Here is a 21,615-nt window from a genome sequence, read left to right on the forward strand (position 1 = left end):
CCACAACCATGCTAGCCATTCCTTTTGCTTGGACAGCCCCATGATTGCTTCTGGGAAGCAAGAGAGGAATGAGGAGATTGCTTTTGTGTGTGTGTGGGTGTATAGGGATGTCTGTGTGGATGGGTGGGTATCCCTCCCTCCTCCCAGTGACCCTGGAATTTATGTTTGGGGTAGAGGAAGGAGATGGTGGTTGGGCATTCGATATAGAAACGGGCTAAAAAAAAAAGCAGAAAAGATGGCCCTAGAAACCAACTGGCCAGAATTTGCTGTATGCATTGAGAATATGGGGGGAGAGGGTCAGCTGCTCTCTTTGCAGGATCTAACGGAGAAGAGCAAGGAAAAAAAAAGAGCGGTTGATTTAAAAATATCTTTCCTCTCTCCCCTCCCCCCCAATAAGTTGCTTTTATTTGGGGAAAATATGATAAATTTCTCTGGGGAAGGAGCAGTACATCAGATGCCCTCCTCATTTTTTATGGAGATGTAAAGATGCTTTTACAGCCTTGAGCATTTCTGGAGTGAAGGTGTAGGGGCAGCCACTGAGTCGGTCTGGGTTGGGGTTAGGGTTGGGGTTGTGTAAGAAGTACTTCCTTACCTGAACCACGGATTATGGAGATTTTTCTGATGAAAGAATGTGCACAGAGACCATTGGGGGGGGAGTAGGGAAGGGGGAAGCCCCGGGGTTTCGGATGGATGAAGCTGCACCAAGGCTAACTGAGCCCTTGGGTCCCCTCAGGTGGTGGATGTGCCAGCGCCGCTGGTCTGGGCGCCTCTCTAACCATCCTCTCTGCGGCGGGCTCCTGCCGCGCCCCTTCTCGCTTGCTCCCTCCTCCCAGGACGGCACTAGGATGGCGGAGCCGGGAGCGCCCCGCTTCCTGCTAACCTTCGATTTTGATGAGACCATAGTGAACGAGAACAGCGACGACTCAATCGTGCGCGCGGCCCCGGGCCAGAAGCTGCCTGACAGCTTGCGGGCCACGTTCCGCGAGGGCTTCTACAACGAATACATGCAGCGGGTCTTCCAGTACCTGGGGGAGCAGGGCGTAAAGGCGCAAGACTTCCGCGAAGTCTACGAGGACATCCCACTATGTCCCGGTATGACCGACCTCTTCCAGTTCCTGACCAAACAGGGCAGCTGCTTTGAGATCATCCTCATCTCGGACGCCAACACGTTTGGGGTGGAGAGCTCCCTGCGCGCCTCGGGCTACCGCGGCCTCTTCCGAAAAATCTTCAGCAATCCCTCGGGCCCCGATGAGCGGGGCGTGGTGGTATTGCAGCCCTTCCACAAGCACTCCTGCACGCGCTGCCCCGCCAACATGTGCAAACACAAGGTGCTCGGCGACTATTTGCGCGAGAGGGCGCAGGAAGGGGTGCACTTCGAGCATCTCTTCTACGTGGGCGACGGCGCCAATGACTTCTGCCCCATGGGGCTGCTGGCGGTCGGAGACGTGGCTTTCCCGCGCCGCGGCTACCCCATGCACCAGCTCATCCAGCAAGCCCAGAATACCGAGCCCTCCTCGTTCCGGGCCACCGTGGTGCCCTGGGAGTCGGCAGCCGAAGTCCGCCGCTACTTGCAGGAGATGGTGAAGAAATGCTAAACCCCGGAGGGGAACGGGAGCCAGGCCCGGCTGGCTGCGGAAGGCGCAGCTCCTGGGCGGCCTGGCCTCTCCCATTCCCACCCGCTTCGTCTTCGCCTCCGATTGGGGACCCAGGAAAGTGAAACCGTGTTCTAATTACCAACACTAGAACTTTCTCCCCTCCCCTGCCCCGTCCCCCTCCGAATTCGCTTTGGTTTATCCCTCCCTCGGACCCAGTCCTTTCCAACTGCGCTACAAGAACTCTGGGCTCCATCCATTTGGGAGAATGGGAGAGGGAGCAGAAATACACACATATATACATATATACACACGGGATGTGTGTATATGTGCATACATGTGTATTTATAGATATGTATGTATATATTACATATATGAATGAGGCAGTTACCATCTATGCATTTAAGCCCAGTCGGGCTGTCCAGAGTGGGGTCCTGATAGTCCAGCAGTACACACGTGTTCGAGAGGAGCCAGACCTGGCTCCGACCTGACGTCGGGTATCCGGGCTTCCTGGCTTCCTAGATAAGGCTGCCTACACCATCCCTATTTTTGTGGTGAAGCTGTTCGGAGGTGGGGGAGGGGGGGAGGTATTTAAATACTTTTTGTCCCAATGTGCAACTAAGCTTCTCCCCAGCCGCGGGAAACCTTCCCAACTTCTTCAGGTCCCCAGACTCCACCCACTCGCACCTCCCGGCTGGGGAGGGACCACGCACTCAGTCCCCTACTCACCTGCCTGCTTATAGTCCACTCAGCTTGCACTACAATGACAATAGATCTCACTTCTCTATCCAGTTACAAAGAAAAGGGGGAGGCGGGAAGACGGGGATGTTGAAGCCTTCTGGTGTCAGAACGAGATAGTGTCCAGTCCCAACTCTCCTGGATGTCCCCATCCTCCACCCCATCTATGCAGCAAGAGGCCGGGACTTGTCCAAAGCCTTCGGCAGGAGATAAACCCTCCCTTATTTTTACCCTGGTCTCGGATTGTTTGGAACTCAAAGCCATGATGTTTTTAAGCAGAGCCAGCCCAAGCCCATGGTCCCCTTCCTTCCCTTTTTCCCTATTGTGTTCTCAGAGCTATAAAGGAAGTGAAGGGGGAAAAGGCATCTGAGTGAGGTCTCCTTTGTGTGAGGAGGCTTCAAGAGGGAGGTCTTCAATTGATCAGCCTTTTGACTTTCCCCCCTGAGTCTTCTCTTGAAAGCTGGGTCCTTAAGTACAGGGCACATAGTCTCTTCAGGGAACTCTCCGTGTAGTGGAACTAGGACAGAGAGCAGTGAAGGGAACACTTCCATCGAGAGAATAGGGCCTTAACAAGTCCCCCAAATCTAGAGACAGGAGACACCATCTCATTCAACCAGATAAGTGAAATGATTTGTCCCCATCACATATTTGTCTAGAAGAGGGATATTTTTGAGTAGTTCCCCTGGGTTTAGTGGAGTGAATCTCTTCCGAGGTTGGTGTTGAAAATTTGTGATGGGAGAGGAGGATCAGAGCAAAGACACTGCTCCGAGCAGAAAGTCAAGAGCTTTAACAGGGTTTTATTCAGAGGAATAGGAGGGTAAATCTCTGTACTTGCATGATCACCAAATTTTAGACTAACAGTTCTCACCTACCAAAAAACATCTGCTGGCACCATCCTTTGTTGTCTCTCCATCTCCCTTCCCTCTTCAATTCCACCACCTCCCACAGACCAAAAAAAGTTCAATCTCAGGATCCTTTGGAGCTGATGCCTGATTTCTGTTTTTGTCTCACTGCTGAGTTTCTCTTTCCCTTTATTTGCCCCCACTTTGTCCCCAGGTACAGGGGAAAAGCTTGTCTGAAAGGCTGAAGTTACTGGGAATGTTGGGGAAAGGGGAAAGGCTAAAAAGGCATCACTTTGTCCCTTTTTTGGTAACAGAATTCCCAGGTGGCATGAAGGACAGGCTATTAGCAGCTTGGTTCCACGTAGTTTCCAGGGAAGAAGCCAGAACCCTCAGAGGTAACACCCTCGCACCAGCCATCAGAGTATCGGCGGGTGACACAGATGGTAGTGCCCACATCAAAGGACAGCTCGTTGTCTTTTTGGCAGGTGTAAGGGTACAGCGTCACCACTGTGGGAGGAGGGGATACCACATTGAGACACTCGAGTAGTGATCACAGGGAAATTTGGACAACTTGGGAGATCACACAGGGGATCCTGAATTTGAATCTTGGCTCAAAAGTATGCTACAATCCTGGGCTAATCCCTTGATTTATCTTGACCTGAGAGGTGGTGCTCTTACTGTCCTCCACAGCACTGATCCCTTGAGGTTTCTGGAAGATCACAACATGGAACAATGATATAAGATGAATACCCCAGGGTTTTGCTAAAAGACCTAAGGAGTGAATAAGAATCCATTTCAGAGGGCAAGTGGTCAGGGTTCACATAAATCTCCACTTATTGCTATGAAATTTTAAGTTATTTCCTCCACCTTATTTTGCAGATAAGGAAACTGAGGCAAATGGGGTAAGTGACTTGTCCAGAGTCACACAGCTAGTAAGTGGCTGAGGCCAGATTTGAACTTGATGAAGAGTTATCCAGCTTGTAGACCTGGCACTATCCATCTAGCTGCTCTCTTTACTCTACCTCTTATAGTGTTGGAGTTGGAAAGGAACTCAGGCTAAATCTAGTTAATATTAAGAATAGTCATCCCCCTACTAGAGCTATAAAGGAAGTAAAGGGGGGAAAGGCATCTGAGTGAGGTCTCCTTTGTGTGGGGAGGCTGCAAGAGGGAGGTCTTCAATTGATCAGCCTTTTGACTTTCCCCCCTGAGTCTTCTCTTGAAAGCTGGGTCCTTAAGTACAGGGCACATAGTCTCTTCAGGGAACTCTCCTTATTTTTCAAGATTCTGTCAAAAAATCATTTTCTCTGGAAATTGCCATTCCCAATCTACCTCTCCAGTTTTGCCTCATAACCAAAGAGAACAAGTATGATCATTTCCTCTCATGATAGTGCTTCTAATTCTACTATTGGGTCTTTAGTCTATTTGCCTATTTCCGACTGCCTCCCAGTTCATCTTAAATATGCATGCCCAGAACATGACACTATAAGTGATTCAGTTGTTAGACAATGTGATCTGATTCAGCATCCTTTACCTCTCATTGCAGCATATTAGGTTAATTTTTAGCTGTGATGTCATTGTTTCAAAAAAAAATGTTTAATTACCATATAATCTAGCTATATTTGTCCCAGCTTTTGTTTAAGCTAATTGTTTAAACCCAAGCGAAGGAGTTTGCATTTGCCCTTATATTTTACCTGTGAACTGGCCTTTCATTCCTCTTTCAAAATCTTTATGGCTCCTGATTGATTGTATTAACTATTTCTCAGTCCTGTGCCAACTGAAAATTTGGTAAACTTGTCAATTGTGCCTTTTAAGTTATTAAAAAATTAATCTTCAATCTATGGCACTCTACATATAGTGCACGGAGTGTTGGGTTTGGCTTAGGAAAAAGTGGGTTCAAATCTTGCCTTACACAGTTACAGTGTTACCCCCGGACAACTCACTTAACCTCTTTGTTTCTTCTTGTAAAATAATAGGATTTTAAGTGCTTTATAATTACTTGCTGAAGGGCAGCTAGGTGGCGCACAGCATAATTCCTGAAGTCAGGAGTTCAAATTTGGCCTCAGACACTGAACACTTCCTAATTGTGACCCAGGGCAAGTCACTTAACCCCAATTGCCTTAGCAAAAAAAAAAAAAATATATATATATATATATATATAGAGAGAGAGAGAGAGAGAGAGAGAGAGCTTGCTTCTATAGATCTATTGATTACTTTTAGACCATGGAATATTCTCTCCCAGTCATCAATCCCTGTTACCCAGTAAAAAACTTGTTTCTAAATCAGCCTGACCTCAGAATGAGGAAGGGGAACCATCTACAAAAGTGAACATGTTTCAGGACTAAAACTGGTACTGAAATATTTTCAGTTACCTGATATAGGTATCTGCTGCTTCTTTAGGAGGAAGATTTTGAATGTCCTCACATTCAAGGCTTTATGTGGACATTTATATGAATGCCCCAGACCCACATAAGCTCATCTATTTAAAGCTGGGCAGGACTTTACAATTCTAAACCAACACCCTTATATAAAATATGAGGCAACTGACAAAAGCTTAAATGACAGGGCCATGGTCAACCCTGGTCCTCATTCTTGGAACAGATCATGTGTGGCGAAAGGAGCGATGATTTGTGCTCTGTAATAGGATCATAGATTTGAAGTTGGAATAGCTCTTAGAGGTCATTTCATCGAGCCCTCATTTAACAAAACAACCTGAGGACTATAGAGCTTAGATGACTTGGCCAAGATCACCTTGGCCCTCTTACTCCTAACTGGCTTATATAGTCTTGTCATTTAACCTCTCTATGTCTCAGTCCTATAAAGAAAGGGCAGACTTTCCCCCCCTGCTATATTGTTAGTGAAATGAATATTTAAAAATTTTCCATTCTCATCCCAAATCCTGGGTCCTTACCTGCCAACACTTGAAGGCAAAGACTAAAACTACAATCATGGAATCAATGATAGAATTTAAATATTTCACTAATTCACAGCTTTACTGGAGAAGACTACAAAATGATCTCTTAAATGACTAGAAACTAATTTGTATTGAATCATTGAAAAGATTGTTAGCCAACCTTGCAGAAAGATGGAAAAGAGGGATCCTGAGGGATATTTGGTAAGGTCTCTTCATTTGTAGATGAAGTTTCTTGACAAAACCCTGAAGCCCCATTTCTTTCAAAAGCCTCACTTCCTACGAGGAGGATAGGAATCCCTGGTTGGAAACAGGGAAGCCATTGCATCCAAACAGTCTGAAATCTTGTTGATATAGAATGCTTCAAGGCATTCATTTGTCATGTCTGTCCTTGTGCCCTACCTATCTGGGATTTTCTTGGCCAAAATACTGGAGTGGTTAGCCATTTTCTTCTCCAGCTTATTACACAGTTGAGGAAACTGAGGCAACAAAAGAATTAAATGACTTGTCTAGGATCAAAAGCTAATAAGTGTCTGAGACCAGACCAGACTTAGGAACATGATTCTTCCTAACTACAGGTCTGACACTCTATCCACTGTTCCTCCTAGGTGTCCTTTTTCCAAATAATAGCTAGAAAGTACCTTTCTCCAAGTACTGAGCAGGAGCCCAACTTGGTTCTTCTGGGTCAAAGTCAGGGGGTGGAGGAGGCGGCAGCATCAGTTCATCAGTCTCCAAGGGTGGGGGCAGGTCTAGGGGCGGGGGTAGATCTGGTATTGAAATGAAAGAAGGTGATGGGAAGGGATCTTATGCAGAAGATTCATCAAAATGGACCCTGTCTTTTGCCATGTCTTTCACAGAACCTAGAATGAGTCTTAAATATATACTACACATAATTTCATAAATTTTTGTTAAAGAAGTGCCTTCACATCCTTTCCTCCCTTCCCCAGTAGGTCCACTTGGGAATTTCCCCCCACAACTATCTTTGGAATGATGTATTATCCTCTAAAGCAGGAAACTGAAGGCTTTTGGTGAAAGTCAGTGGAAGGGTAACCAAGGTGTTGGGAGGGAGTTTATGGGTGAGGGCTCTGGAGAGAGGAATGAGGGAGGTAAGACACTCTTTACCTGGCTGGGGTGTGGACAGCTCCTCAGGAAGAGAGTTCTCCAGTGCTTCATTTGGGGACATGGAGTCAGAGAGTGATGGGGCTTGGGGCATCACTGGCACCTTGGCCACGGGGATCCCACAGATTCCTTCAGTGCTACTGAAGTTCAAAGAATGACATCGGGACAGTTGGGGACCTTGATTCTTTGGTTTTGGTTCCCAACAATGCCCAACCACCCTGTCCCACACTTCACCACCCAGACTCCACATACCCCAAGGGCGGGGAGGAGAGAAGGGGTTGTAGCTGAGATTCTGAAGGGCAGCTGGTCTCTCTAACCACCAGTCTTTACCAGTGAATAGAGCTTACCTGGAAGAACCCAGAGAGGAGGCTGCAGAGATTTTGCCATCAGGAATGACTGGGAGATGTACAGGTTCAGGGACTCTGGGGAGTCGACTGGAGGAGAATCGGGATTGACAAAATAGAGTGGTGGAAGGAGAGACATGTATAAATGGCTATTGTGGGCCAGAAATGGTGCTAAGCACTTTAGAAATCTATTTGATCCTCTCAACAATTCTGGGAGGTAGGTGTTATGATTTCCATTTTATTTCTGTAGAAACTGGGTTAGAGGTACCCAGATTTGATCTCAGGACTTATACTCTTTACACTGCTCCATCTACCTTCATCTCCCTTCCCCACCCAAGCCAAGGAAGCAAATGTCCTGTTACCAACATCCTAAGTGAGAGTAGCCTAGCCAGGGAAGAGAGGAATGGGATTGGGAGTGATCTGGATAAAATTAAGAGGGGACAAGCAAGCTAGAAGAACCTCACTCACCCCAGTGTTCCTGAGGGAGGGGCAACTGCAGCCTTGATGCTCTTTCGGGAGAGTGTCCCAGTTCTGGACAGCTGAGTGCTCAGATCCTGGGGAAGGGGAGATAGGCTAGAGTTAAAGGGCTGGCCCTCTCTCTTCCTGCTGTTCCCCATTCTGTGCTCTCCTTTCCTTGACCTCAAAGGGAACTAAGAGAGAGGAACTGGGGTACTAACATGGGAACTAGGTGGGGAAAATGCCAGTTCTCAGTTTCGTTTCCCAACTATACCTCCCCTCTGCCTTATCTGACGATCTCCAAGTGCTCCAGTTGGACCCAGCACACGCCAGAAGCATGAGGTATGCAGACTTCACTGCCACCAGCGCCAGAGCTGAGAGACACATTGTCTGCCAGTCACTTCCTGTCTTCAGCCACAACATCCCCTTATTTTTTCTCTCGTGGTCTTCTGGAGAAGATACCCCAGTGTCTTTGGTCCCTTAATCTTCCAGCAGCCTCCTTTTTTCCCTGCCTCCATCCAGGTTTCTTCCTCTCTCTGAGTTTTAACAGTAGGTCCTGACAAGGGAAGACCCTACTTTGGACTCTGACTCCAACCCAAGGATCCAGAACCTTCACAGAAGGTTTAAGTGATCAAACCATAGTTTTGGAAGGTCAGGCCAATTTCTGGAAAGCATCAGGGGAAAAGCAGCCAAGCCTGGGAAAATATTTGTTATAGATTCAATAGGTCATGCAAAAGACATAATTCATTTTAATATGCAATCATGTAATGTACCTAATGGTGCATTTTCTTGTTTTGTAAGAGAATTGTTGAAAGTGGAATTATGGAACGATTACTGTTTCTTTAGGTCCTATTCATCAGGAACCATCAATGAAGAAAGGGGTAGAAAAGTGAAAGTGTGTGTGTGATGTGTAAAGAAAGAGATTTATATTTAAGGATATTTTTATAAGGGGAGATTAACAATGAGGGCAGAAAAAATAGTCTGATCTGGTTATTGTCACTTCCATTTCCTAGCAGGAGGAAATGGACTTTTAATCTGTGTGCAGCAAGAGGGATTTAGGATAGACTACACTTGGGTGACTGAGAGTGGAATTTCCTTTGGAAGGAGATCAAGGGATTATCTAAAATGTCCATATTAATGACACAAAAAATAAGAGATTTGAAGAATTCAATTTCCAGAGTAAGGAAGTGGGGGCAAGGGAAGGGATCAGGAGGGCTTCTCTGGAGGATTTAGCCCCTCCCCTCATCTCTGATTTTAGCTCCCCAGGTACCCTGACAGCTCTTCGAAGCAGCTGCAGCCCAACCCCCTTTTTCTCCGCTCTGATAGATCTTACTGTGGCTGAGAAAGCATTAAGACCTCAAACCCTCAGACAGAGGAAGTTTCTATTCTCATTCAGCGCTGGGGCTGTTCTCATGCACACCCAGGCCCCAGCACCCCAGAGTGAGAGAGGAAGCTTGAGACTTAACTTCACACTCAGCAAAAAAAGATAATAAATTTCAATTTGGGGTGTGGAACGTAAGGGTACTAAGGGATAATTTTGAAAGACTAGACAAGAGGAGGCTGAAGAAGTAGACTGATTTGCTCAAAAGGAAAATTAAGAAGTAACGAATTCAAGGGGGAAAGAGGTTAATTTTGTATCTCCTCCCAGAAACAGTGGCCCGTTTTATGCATTTCATAAATGTTTTATGCGTTTCAAGTATGTGGAAATGAAGGCTCGGGGAGGAGGAGATCCCCGAGGGCTGGGTCAAGGTTGGGGGAACCTCTTGTTCTACCTTAATCCCATGGCCAACATTATCCAGGCAGGCGAAGTTGAGAGGTTTCCTATAGTAGGGCTCCATCACGGGCAGGTTCTCAGGGGGGATGATCTTCTGATTTGTCGGCAGCCGCTGGAACACAGCCAATGTTCCAATCTCCCTTCGGGCAATCTTCTCCATGTGCATGTTCACCATCTGCGGAGATGGGGGGGGGGGGTGTAGAAGAGGTCGGGGATGGGGAGTGGAGAGGAGGGGAAGGTCCCTACTGCAGGCATCGGTCCAGGATCCTGCCTGAATTAGAACCCTTTAAGGACCTTCCAAACCAGTGGGGCGCGGGGCGCAGGGAAGAGTAGGGCTGTACTCCACAGAAGTAAGGGCCAGAGAGGGTGAATTATGTTTACCAGGTCACACAGTAATTACGGGTTGGGAGTGGTGTGTATGTGCGCTTGCAGGGGGGAAGGGGAAGGATGGAGCCACTTCACTAACTTCCTGTAGAGAGGGAATGGCAATTATTATTAGACAGACAGGAACAGGAGGAAGGGAGAAAACATGGAATCCCCCGGGGGGTGGGGTGGGGGAATGTTGGGAGGGAGCTAGATTGGCTCAGAACGCATCATTCTAACCCAAGGGGCGGGGTGAGGGGATTTGGGGCCTGAAAGACTGGATGGGAAGAGTGTTTGGATCGGCTCCGTTCCCTCTGTGGAATTCGCTTTGGAGACACGCAGCCTGGAGAAGAGGAATTGTTTGCTGGGGCAGGAGGAAAGGACGCAGCCCATCAGCTGTGTGGGGGAGGGGGGATCCGTGTGTCCCAGGCCAGGAGTATATGTGCACTAGTGTGTGCAGGAAGGAAAGGGGACGGCGAGGATGAGGGGGAGCCAAGGACTCGTTCACTCAGAGCCTCCGGCTGAACAGACTCCCCCCTGCTAATCTCCCTTCCACAGCCCATAGTTTACAAGAGGTCAGGGCTCTCTGTCCACCGCCTAGTACAGTGGAAGCAGTACTTGATGTGGAGTCAGAGCAGGCGGGTCGGAATCTGGTCTCTGAGTGACCTTGGACACATCACCTGAGTCTCGTGAGACTCTCTGTCAAATGACCTCCAAAGGCTCTCATCTCGTCTTTGATTCTTGAGACCATAAGCACGTCTGTAGACAAAGTCAGGGGCCAACTCTGGGAAAGATTCTGATTCCCTGAAGAAGGGTTTTCCAGCTATTAGGGATGGGAATGGTCTCCTGAGAGGAAGGATCCAGGGCAGTAGTTCTTGGGCCATTTTTGTATCATGGATCCTTTGGCAGTTCATGAAGCAAACTATGGACTACTTCTGAAAACAAAGTCCTTAAATGTGTAAAATAAAACAGATAGGATTAAAATTCCATTGAAATACTATCTTTTTTTTTTTTTTTTTTTTTTTTAAACTGAGTTCTCAAACCTAAGGTTAAAGACCCATGGCCAGGTGCAAGGTGGAGGAAGACTGAAAGGGGATAAAAATGGTAGTGTTAGGTTGGGCCAAGGACAGCTGTTCTGGCTCCACCCCCCTATTCCTTACCTGGTCCAGCGTGCTCACATTGGCCTCCACCTGCCTCAGCCCAGTGTCCTGGAGATCCAGCATCTTCAGCAGATGGCCAGCCAGATTGCTGATCTGGTAGGCCACACTGGCCAGGGCTTGAGTGGTAAAGGCCATAGTTTCCTCCAGGGCTTTCCTCTTTTCTGTGGCCTGTAAGACACAGTTCTACCTCCAGCACATGCCTCTATCCAGATCAGACATGCATCATTGCTCAGCAGGGCTGAAAAGGCCCTAATACAAACTTCACTTCTTACACATGAACAAACTAAAGCCCTGTGAAGAGGTAATGATTTGCCTAAGATTTCACACAAAAAATAAGGACCTCACATCAAGTCTCATAAATTAAGAGTCCTTCCCACTATACCACAGTCATTTTTCACTCTGAAAGTACAAGGTAAAAAAGGGAGTAAAAGTTCATCCCAGAGGTTACATGCACTAAGAATGATGGACATCATAAGTGATGGACAGAGGCCTTGCAAGGAGTTCAGAAAGGGTTTCCATGGCATCCTCAAAAAACATAAATGGAATTACACCTACAGAGCTTTCACTAGGATGGCATTGCTAGGACTTTGAATTTTGTTTAAGTTGGTAGAGACAATTGAGTTTAATAGTATGTGTGTGTGTGTGTGAGTGTGTGTTCCCTGGTGTGTGTGTGTGTGAGTTCCCTGGCCTCCTGGATAGCCCTTCTCAGAATCATAATTTTAAATAATTGAAAGAAATGCTATATTTCAGCTAGAGGTCAATGAAGACAAAATGTCCCTTTTTTTTTCTTCCATCCAAGATCATGAACCCTTTCAGGAGTCTGAGGATCCCAAGTTAAGAACGTGTGGCTGTTATACGTCCACACAAATTCTTTCATAGCTACATCTATCCCCTACCCCATAGTGGTCATCCAGTGTCCTGGGTTCTCTATTTCTTCTGTTCTCTAAGCCTTGTGTTCCAAAGTCTCCCTTGCTCCAAATGATTTTTTCTCAGTCCTAGGCAGAAAATGACTCAAAATGTCTCTGTCCATCTGGTGGAATAGTTTTCTATTCACATATAGCAAGGGTGAAACTGGTGCTCCATCCAGCTTCCTTTCATCTTTAGGTACCCATGGAGACCACCTGTCTTGCCTGGCTACTGGTAAATGAACTGATAGAGAAAAGGAGAAAGACAAGTGGATAGGAAACAGGACACATGAACTTTCCCATTCATTCATTGATTTCTCAAAAGATTTATTAAAGTTCTACTATGTATAAAGTCAATAATAATAGTAAACATTTATTAAATGACTTCTTTGTGCCAGGCACTGTGCTAGGCCCTGTCCTAAAAGATCTTGCAGTTTAGCTGTAGAGATAAGACTTAAACAAACAACTTTAATACAGGTTAGAATATGACATACACATTGGAGAAGTCCAAACAAAGATTTAAGTAGAGAGAATAATTAGCTGCTATGGGACAAACACAGAAGTGGAAGATTAATTAATTATATTAATTGTAGCTAGAATACTGAAATTAGATTCAGGAAAACTTGAGTTACTCATTGGGTTTCTGAAATTTATTAGCTATGTAATCCTAGGCAAGTCACTTCATTTTTTTTTTTTAGCCTTAGTTTCTTCATCAGTAAAATGGGAATAATAATAGTATCTATCTCCCAGTGTTTTTGTGAGGATAAAATGAGATTATATATGTAAAGTACTCTGCAAATACTATATCAGTGATAGCTATTATTCTTATTCATAATGTTTATTACTAATAATAACCATTTATTCAATGTTTGCTGGACTCAAAGTACTATGTTGGGCATGGAGGAATATATAGAAATTTTAATTTCAGCTCCGATATTGAATAACTTCTTGGGGAAGTCATTAAACTTTTCTAGGTTTTAGTTTCCTCTTAAAAATATAGGGTTTGAGAGCAGATAGGTAGCTCTGGAGTCAGAAGGACCTCAGTTTAAATGTGACCTCAGAGACTTGCTAACTGTGTGATGGCAAGTCATTCAACCCCAATTGCCTCCAAGAAAAAAAGAAAACATAGGGTTTAGATGAGATGATCTACAAGCAAGTGTCCTGGTAAATGTTTAACAAACAGTTCTAGAAAAAAGCACATGTATCCAATATTTTTAAGTTTAAACTGCATTATTAACATTTTTCCCATTATTTTCTTGTCTAAACAATCAACAAAACAATGAATTAAACCTGGATTTGTGGCATGCTTTCTGAGGTGAATGCTCTTTTAACCTCATCACAAAACAGATGTTTGGGCTCAGTCTTGGAAGACTAAAGGCTGGATCCTATTCCTGAGCCGTCGCCCTAACTTCGGCTGATAAAGAGACCCCTGCAGTCAAGTGGGGAAAGAGGATGAGGGGAGGAGAATAAAGATATAAAGGAGTTTAAAATTTCTTCCCACCAAAATTCTCATACCAATTGCTCCAGATTGGGAAACTCAGTCAAATCTGAGAAATGAACTACATAACTGTGGTTACCCCTGGCATCTCCTCCTTGCTACCCTTTTGGTAATACCTAGTCAGACTGAGGAGAAATGTCCAGAGGGGATCCGTAGGCTAGGGGCTCTTTAAATAACATTGACCAGCCACCCATCTTTCCCCAACTTGAAGAAGCAGCTTTATACTTCCTAGACAAAGAAAACAGCTGGAAAAGTCTAGTTAGTTCACTGAATTGTAGTGACCAGAGCCCTGGGGTTTCTAAGAACCCCAGCTTTGGTCTTGGACACCCTCGCTAACTGAGCGAGTTGTTTCCTTTCTCTTGATTTCAATTTCTTGATTGAAACGTGCCCCTTCCTTCCTTCTCTCCCTTCCAGTAAGGGAATAAGAGCCTCTCTGGAAAAATGCTTTGAGATTTCCAGAAGGGCTTAGAAGCAGAAGGGATTGTTCTTCTTACAGGACTCAGATGAGGAAGCTGAAGATCAGACACAGGTCACCCAGGCTGCAGACATAAAATCTGAACCCAAAATTTCCCGACTCAAAAGCCAAGGCTTTCTCCTCAATTTGTTGCCCTGAAATGAGTTGTCTCACATCATAGTAAATCTAAAGACTTCATCAATAGCCCTAAAACAGGGGCTATTTTTAGTTTGTTTGTTATTGTATTTGTAGGTTATGATGCTGATATGAATAAAAATTCCATCATTCTACCCCTCCCGTTTGTATGTACTCAACAGAGCCCTGGCTCTGGGGGAAGAGATCCGGAGAAAGAAATAGCTCCAGCCAAAGCTCCCATCCTAACACCCAGATATTTGGATACAGAATCCAGAGAAGTGTAAAAATCCCAGAGTCCTTTCTCTTAGTTGTCAGATACCTCCCAGAGATCATTTTGCATCATCTTGCTTCTAAGGCCCACACTAACAGTCTAACCCCTCTTCTCTACTTTTCCTTGAGTTTTTCTAAGATTGACTCAACTCACCATTAGCTTTCTTCCACTTATTGCCCCAGAGATTTCCCATGGGTACTATCATAGAAGGGCTTCCCTCCCCCTCCCCCCCACCCCTTTTTTGGGTGGATGGGTGGGTGAGAAACAGGAGGGAAGAAAAAGTGTGAGATGATGATAACCTAGTTTAACCTCTAGTTTTCACCTCTCCCTGGAAGAGCTCAGGACTAAACACATTTAGTTGGGTCTCATGGTTGTGGGAACCAAATGCTGTGCAGGTAGGGATTGGGGAAAGGGATCTTGCAAGGAAATGAAGGATTTTTTAGATTTAGAATAGAGAATTTTTGACAGCCTCCCCTACTCTGGGTTCCATAGAAAGCAGGTTCAAATGGTCCAAGTCCTGGGGTTGATGGGAAGTGTTAGAGATGGGAGTCAGGATTATGGAAAGGGACGCTATCAGGAATAGAGCAGTTGAACCTGCATAGGGAGGGTCAAAGATAGGGATGGAGATTTGGCTGGGCTTGGCTTCGAAGTGCTAGGGAGCAATCAATGCAAGGAAGGTTGGAGAGAGCAGAGACCGGCACCACCTACCTGGACATAGTTGCTTTCACAGTAGTCAGCAACTCTGAGGAGGCTGTTGTGGTTGCTTCGGAGGGCCTCCCGGCCCGTGGGGATCTCAAACTCCAAGAGCTGCTGCAGTTCATCCATGGCCCCCGGGTTTGGCTGCCCTCCTCTCACTCTCGGCCACCCGGTTTTGTGCCTTTCCTGGGCTCTGATTGGCTGCCCTGCCTGCCCTTCCTCTGGTTGGCGTGTTCTTGGGGGCCAGAAAAGCAAATCCAGCTAGGGGAGGGCAGGAGGCTCATTGCCAGATAAGAGGAAGCTGATGTTTGCTCCCCTGCCTGGCCTTCTGCTGGTTCCACTCAGCTCTTGGCCAAAGGGGAAGGGTGAGGCAGGGGCTTAATTGGGTGTCACTTTTCCCGCTCTCTAAGCTTACCCCCCTCAGAGGAAACCAAAGCTGAATCTGCTCAGAGAGGAAGCCAGAGTGTGGGGGGAGGAGGGAGACAGGGAGAAGAGGCCCGAGAGGCCAGGGAGGAAGGAGGCTGGTCCCCTGCTGGGGGAGGGGTGTGTGTGAGGGAGTGTGTGTGAGTGTGAGTATTTTCCACTTAAGGAGGTGGGGAGATGGGAAAGGGGCAGAGGGTGGGGGCTTCCTTGGGAAGTTCAGAGATGAGTCACTGAGAGGCTGGTGAGCTGGGAGGACTGGGACATGGAGATAATAATAAAGAATAGTAGCTGGCATTCTCTTAGTACTTTAAAGTGTGCAAAGGATTTTACTTGTGGTATCTCATTTGATCTTCACAACAGCTCTGAGGTAAGTGCTATTAATATCCCTATTTTGAAAGTGAGGAAACTGCCTGAGAGTTTAACTGACTTTTCTAATGTCAAATAGTGAAAATATGGGACAGGATTTGAACTCAGATCTCTCCAGCTCCCAAGTCCTGCACTCTAGCCACCAGGGAGCTGTCTGTAAGACATCAAGGAACTTGTAGGATGCTAGTTTGGGGGCTTGTGTTCAAAGCTCAGAGATAATTTCCCAACAATTCCTAAAGAGTTATCCTGAAGTCTCTGAAGGGTGATTGTTATGGAAAGTAGAGATCCATTCTTCTCTATGTCCAAGAAAGGATCATAGAATCATAGAATTTTGAGTGTGGAGGAAACTTAGTGGTTCTGTCCAGCTCCCTCTTTTGACAGATAAAGAAACTGAGGCACTGAGAATTTAAGTGACATGCCCGAGTTCACACCCTTCTGGGGTAGGATTTGAAGTCAGATTTGCCTGGTTTTGAGTACACTGTGCCAAGAGAAAGCATGTTCATGATGAACTTAGGTAACAGATTCTAGTTCTACTGGAAATTTGCCATCTCAAGGAGTCAGTGGGATAAAGAGGAAGGAGCTCAGGGCTGAGATATTACGAACTCTAGAATCTAGTTCTGGATCGCTTAATATTAAACTGTGTAGCCTTCAGTACTTTGTGGACCTGAAGTCAAGAAGACTCAGTGTTGTGTATACAAATCTGGCCTCAGACACTCACTAGCTTTTTGCCTCAATTTCCTCATCTCTCAATTGAGCTGGAGAAGGAAATGGCAAACTACTCTAGTGTCTTTACCAAGAATACCCCAAATGGAGCTATGAACAGCTGGACAGAAGAGAAAAAGATGACTGAACTCACTTTTGGGTAAGACTTTTTCTCTCTAAGTTTTATTAGTAAATTCTCAGGGTTGTACTGGAAGGTCACTAAGGTCCCTTCCAACTTTTACATTCTATGCATGAGAGTGGACAGTGGACCCTAAAACACTAAGGAAATTGTTCTTCACACAGCTGCCAAGATAATCTTCCTAAGGCATAGACATTACAATGTTACCAGCTCAAAACTTCAGTTGTCCCCTCCTTGCTTCTAGGATAAAAAGAAAACTCCTCCCACTGACATTTAAGGTTTTCTAAAATATTTTTTTCAAACCACTTCTTTCATTTTCTCTGTTTCAGTCAAGATGAATGACTTTAGAAGTTTCCTGAAACTTGATGTTACATCTCCCACCTCCATGAATATTATTTGGATAGGCATTTCTCCATGGCTGGAATGAACTCATTTTATCATCTCCTCCTTTTCAAATTTTTCTACTATTTCAAAACCCTACTCAAAGCCTCCTCCAGGAAGCCTTCTCAGAATCTCCCCAGTTCAAAAGTTTTCTTTCCTCAATCTGTACTTTTTCTGGGTCTTTCCTTTGTCCACATAAAGTCCTATGTTGTGTTTCAGATACATTCAGTGTAGCTTCTCTGCTCTATCCATCGTCCCCTAGTAGTATGGAAGCTTCTTGAAAGCAGGAACTTTGTTATTATTATCATCAGCCTGGTGCTAAGTAATGAATTTGGATCAGACATATTCCCAAGAGCAGGACAGAACACATGCTTCCTCAACAGTCCCATTGCTCCTTAACCCCAAAGTGAATCCAGATTGGTTTTGTCACCCAGATAAAAGGCAAAGAAATGTACAAGATGATTCCTTAAGGGTTCTAGCACATTTCTAAGCTTCCTTCCTCTGCCCTTTGAATTGAACCCTGGATGAAGCGTGTCTGAAGGCAGAGATCTCTGACAACTCGTAGGACTAGACACAAAGGAAAATAAAGCTATGGTCATGATACATATACCTGAGATAGGGAAACAGACAGAAAGAAACAGAACTAGGGAAGCAAAGAAATAAAAAAAGGTCTAAGAGGATCTCAAAAGAAGGAGTGAATATATACTTAGGTGGGATTAATCGTGGAAGATTTTAAGGAAGAAGAGAATGTATCCAGTAGAGACCGACCAGATGAGATCACCTATATGCACCTATATTGCAGAACTTAAAAGTGCTGTATAAATGCTAGCTATCTTTTTTTTTTTTTTTTTTTTTGAGGTAGTCAGTATAAATGACTTGCCCAGGATCTCCCAGCTAATAAATGTCAAGTTCTGAATTCAAATTTGACTCCAGAGCTAGTGCTATAACCATTGTGTCACCCAGCTGCACCTGTTATAATTTATTATTTAAAGCCAAATTAGAAATGCAAGATAGAAGTGGGGGGAAGGAGAATGTCTCTCTCTGACTTCAGTTCAGTTCAAAGCCTTTTAGAAGACTCGGGCAGAAAATTCAGAGGTGAACTGAGAAGAGGGAACTGTTCAGAATAACAAGATGAGAAGAAAAATTGGAGAATGTGATCTGAAATAGGAGCTAATGCAACCAGAATTCTAGAACAATAGACCCTAGTGATAGGAGGCAGCTAGGGACTGCAGTGGATAGAGCACTGGGCTTGTTTGCTGTTTACTTGTTTCAATCACATACTACTCTTTGTGGTTCCATTTGGGTTTTGTTTTTGTTTTGGCAAAGATATTCCCTTTTCTAGATCATTTTTCAGATAAGGAAACTGAGGTGAGCAGGGTTAAGTGACTTGCTCAGATTGACTAGTAAGCAACTCAGGTTTTCTGGCCATGTGCTCTATCTACTGTATCCATATCTGCCCTGGAGTCTTTCTGACCCAACTAAGTTCAAATCCAGGCTCAGACATTTCCTAATTGTATAACCCTGGGCAAGTCACTTAATCCTGTCTTGCTTCAGTTTCCTCATCTGTAAAATTCCTGTCTTGCCTCAGTTTCCTCATCTGTAAAATGAGCTGGAGAAGGAAATGCCCAACCACTCCAGTATCTGCCAAGAAAACCCCAAACGGGAGCATGAAGACAGGACTGAACAACAATAAAGTGATGTGAGAGGCAGGAAGATCACTAGACTGCTTCCAAAGTCACTTGGATATCCAAAGTCATAGAATCCCATAGAACCCCACTTACAATAGCTTCTAAAGTGGATATCAAACCTTCCTCCTGAAGATCCTGGTGATAGGGAACTCCTTGAGGCACCATATTCCACTTTTGGAATTTTTTTTTTTTATGTGGAGCCCAAATTGGCCTTTTTGAAACTTCTACCCTTTGCTCCTTATTTTCTGATTTGGGGCCAAGCAGACCAAATCTGACCCAGCCCTCCAAATACTAGAAGGGACTGATCATATGCTAGCAGCCTTTTCTTCCATAGACTGAGCATCCTAGAGACCTCATCTTTGAGCTGGTCAGTGTGCTACTTTGGGGACAGGTGTCAATTTCTTTCTGTTTCCAGTGGGGCTCAGGTTTCCTGATAGGCTTATTACTTCAAGTTTATTAACCAGCTTAAGGATCAGAGATTTTGGTGTTAAGACCATCTGCTGCTTCAACAGGAGAAATCTTCAGTTGGAAAGAAGTAAGAGGACCAGGAAATACTGTGTTCCAAGACTTCGACAGGTGCCTCTTTGAAGACTTCAAGACAGTACCCTATCATCACCACCACATACAAACACATACACAGGTGAGGCTTGGGGACGAGATTTGAGTAGCAGAAATTAGGTAGTAGACATAAATTTCCAGAAGTCTTTCTAAAAATAATTTTTTAAGGGTTTATGAATCAAAAAGCAAAGTGGTTGGGCTAATTAGCCTATGTTTATCACCCACATTTTTTTCAGGATGGGGGGGAAAAGTCTCAAACCAAAACTAGCCTTTTCTTTCTCCACCTCTTTTCCATCAGATTGGGATCTCCCCAAGTGGGAGGCTGGAACTTCTTACATACAGAGAGTATCGTCTACTTTTTGCTTAGATCCTGAATGAAGGATATAGGAATCATAGGAGAGAAAGTATAAGGATTCCATTTGGTGGTGACTGCCTGGCGTGAATGAGGCATTTCTTATATGGAGTGATGTATCCTACAGGGTTTCTGTTTCTTTGGAGCAACATGGCTCAGGATCTCACTGAGAAGGAGCTGTTAAAAATGCAGATCGATCAACTTAAGAAGGAAGTGAAGAACGAAAGAGTCTTGGTAAGCCTTCTTCCCTTGTTTTCTCAGTCCTCTCTTCTTGATGAGAGAGGGATGCAATGGAATAGGTGATAGGACGTGCTGTTGGTGGGGGGAAGGGAAGAAGGTGGTGGAAAGTCCTTTTTAAGGAGTTGAAAATCAGGGGAGTGATCAAGGAAGCTGGGGATGGATAAGATAGATCTGCCGAGGTTCCCTGACCAAGAAAAAAGAGATCCTAAGGCTCAATTCATCTTGGAGTGTCTATCCTTATAGACATATAGACAAGACTAAATACATAAAGTTATTTGGGAAATTTGGGGACAGGTAGGTGATACAGTAGATAGAGCACTTATCAGGAGGACTTGAGTTCAAATATTATCTCAGACACTTTCTAGCTGTGTGACTATAAGTAACCTGTTTGTCTCAGTTTCCTCAGCTGTAAAATGAACTGAGGAAACAAATGGCAAACAAGTTCAGTATCTTTGCACAAGAATACTTCAAATGGGATCATAAAAAGTGACATGACTAACTAGTCAAGATAAAGTCAACCAAGACTACATCTTTGTGATTAAAGCCATTAAGATCTTTTCTCAGTTACTAAATGAATTTTTTTAGGTGCCTAACTACCATCCTTTATGCATTAGGGGAAATCCCTGCTTTATGAGGTGTTACAATTTTAGAACTTTGGACTGAGAGTGATGATATACAGTTTCCCCCTCCCAGTCAAGGATCTCAAATCGGTGAACAAATACCTAAGGAAACTTTTTTTTTTTTTCTTCACAGATTTCCAAATCAGGGAAGGCACTTAAGGAATATGTGGAAGCTAATGCTGGAGATGACCCCCTACTTAAAGGTGTCCCTGAGGACAAAAATCCCTTTAAGGAGAAAGGTGGTTGTATGATAAGCTGACCACCCCTTTTCTCCATCCTCAACCCAAGGACCAGCTTTTCCCTTTCTAGATGATCACCTATAGACCCAAACCCCTGACAACTAAATATCACTCTACCCTGACAATTCTGTCCATCTTTCTCCAAGGTCACATCTATTCTTCAACAGTTAACTAATTGGTGTTAAAGTCTAATTGTATTGAACCAGTGTAAACTCAACCAGGAAAATGCTACCAGCTCAGTCCAAAGGGTTATCTGGGGAAGGGAGGGATGGCAATAAAATGTCAGAATGAATGAATGAAAAAAATTTTATTAAGTGCTAATTGTGTGTCAAGATATGAAGGGGAAAATGAAACATTTCCTACTCTCAGGGAGCTCACAATTTAATTTAAGTTCTAAAGATACATCGGCATATCAGATGTATTCCCAAGGCCTGGAAGGAGTACAGGTGGGGCATATGGCAAAGTTTCCAGCTCCTCAATTTTAATGAAAGATAAAGAAGATCAAATATCTGATCTGAATGGAGGGCATGTACAGTGTGGTTCCCACTTCCATTGGAAGGTGGAATAGGGTGGGATAGAACAAAGTTAGTGTCTAGATAGGAGGGGGAAAAGAGAAGGGGGCATTGGCAAGAAGGGTGGTAGAGAAGGATAT

General features: G+C 44.7%; 3 protein-coding genes across 20 annotated transcripts in view; 2 read left to right on the forward strand and 1 right to left on the reverse strand.

Annotated features, from left to right (window-relative positions):
- Nucleotides 1-1,976, forward strand: part of PHOSPHO1 (phosphoethanolamine/phosphocholine phosphatase 1) — a 65,782-nt gene extending 63,806 nt beyond the window's left edge. For 4 of the 7 annotated variants that reach the window (XM_074261223.1, XM_074261222.1, XM_074261224.1 and 1 more), the window contains one exon: nt 834-1,976. In XM_074261223.1, coding sequence (XP_074117324.1) covers nt 834-1,595 — 762 coding nt within the window. In that variant the 3' untranslated portion in view covers nt 1,596-1,976. Of the gene's footprint in view, nt 1-733 lie in introns of all 7 variants that reach the window. The other 3 variants (XM_074261221.1, XM_074261219.1, XM_074261220.1) reach the window with 1 other exon arrangement.
- The window catches only part of GNGT2 (G protein subunit gamma transducin 2), an 85,052-nt gene extending 63,797 nt beyond the window's left edge, over nt 1-21,255 (forward strand). The window contains exons 1-4 of one of the 3 annotated variants that reach the window (XM_074261228.1): nt 15,901-16,045; nt 19,467-19,594; nt 19,992-20,098; nt 20,858-21,255. In XM_074261228.1, the coding sequence (XP_074117329.1) occupies nt 20,015-20,098; nt 20,858-20,983 (210 nt within the window). In that variant the 5' untranslated portion in view covers nt 15,901-16,045; nt 19,467-19,594; nt 19,992-20,014 and the 3' untranslated portion in view covers nt 20,984-21,255. Of the gene's footprint in view, nt 1-15,900; nt 16,046-16,583; nt 16,907-19,466; nt 19,595-19,991; nt 20,099-20,857 lie in introns of those variants that run through there. The other 2 variants (XM_074261229.1, XM_074261226.1) reach the window with 2 other exon arrangements.
- Nucleotides 3,112-21,615, reverse strand: part of ABI3 (ABI family member 3) — a 41,252-nt gene continuing 22,748 nt past the window's right edge. For 2 of the 10 annotated variants that reach the window (XM_074261216.1, XM_074261217.1), the window contains 7 exons: nt 11,297-11,464; nt 9,772-9,948; nt 8,012-8,097; nt 7,547-7,633; nt 7,203-7,339; nt 6,722-6,853; nt 3,112-3,679 (listed from right to left, as the gene is read on the reverse strand). In XM_074261216.1, the coding sequence (XP_074117317.1) occupies nt 3,516-3,679; nt 6,722-6,853; nt 7,203-7,339; nt 7,547-7,633; nt 8,012-8,097; nt 9,772-9,948; nt 11,297-11,431 (918 nt within the window). In that variant the 5' untranslated portion in view covers nt 11,432-11,464 and the 3' untranslated portion in view covers nt 3,112-3,515. Of the gene's footprint in view, nt 3,944-6,135; nt 6,854-7,202; nt 7,340-7,546; nt 7,634-8,011; nt 8,098-9,771; nt 9,949-11,296; nt 11,465-15,267; nt 15,752-21,615 lie in introns of those variants that run through there. The other 8 variants (XM_074261214.1, XM_074261211.1, XM_074261208.1 and 5 more) reach the window with 8 other exon arrangements.

Source organism: Sminthopsis crassicaudata, chromosome 4 (assembly GCF_048593235.1).
Source record: "Sminthopsis crassicaudata isolate SCR6 chromosome 4, ASM4859323v1, whole genome shotgun sequence".
Lineage (NCBI taxonomy): Eukaryota > Metazoa > Chordata > Mammalia > Dasyuromorphia > Dasyuridae > Sminthopsis > Sminthopsis crassicaudata.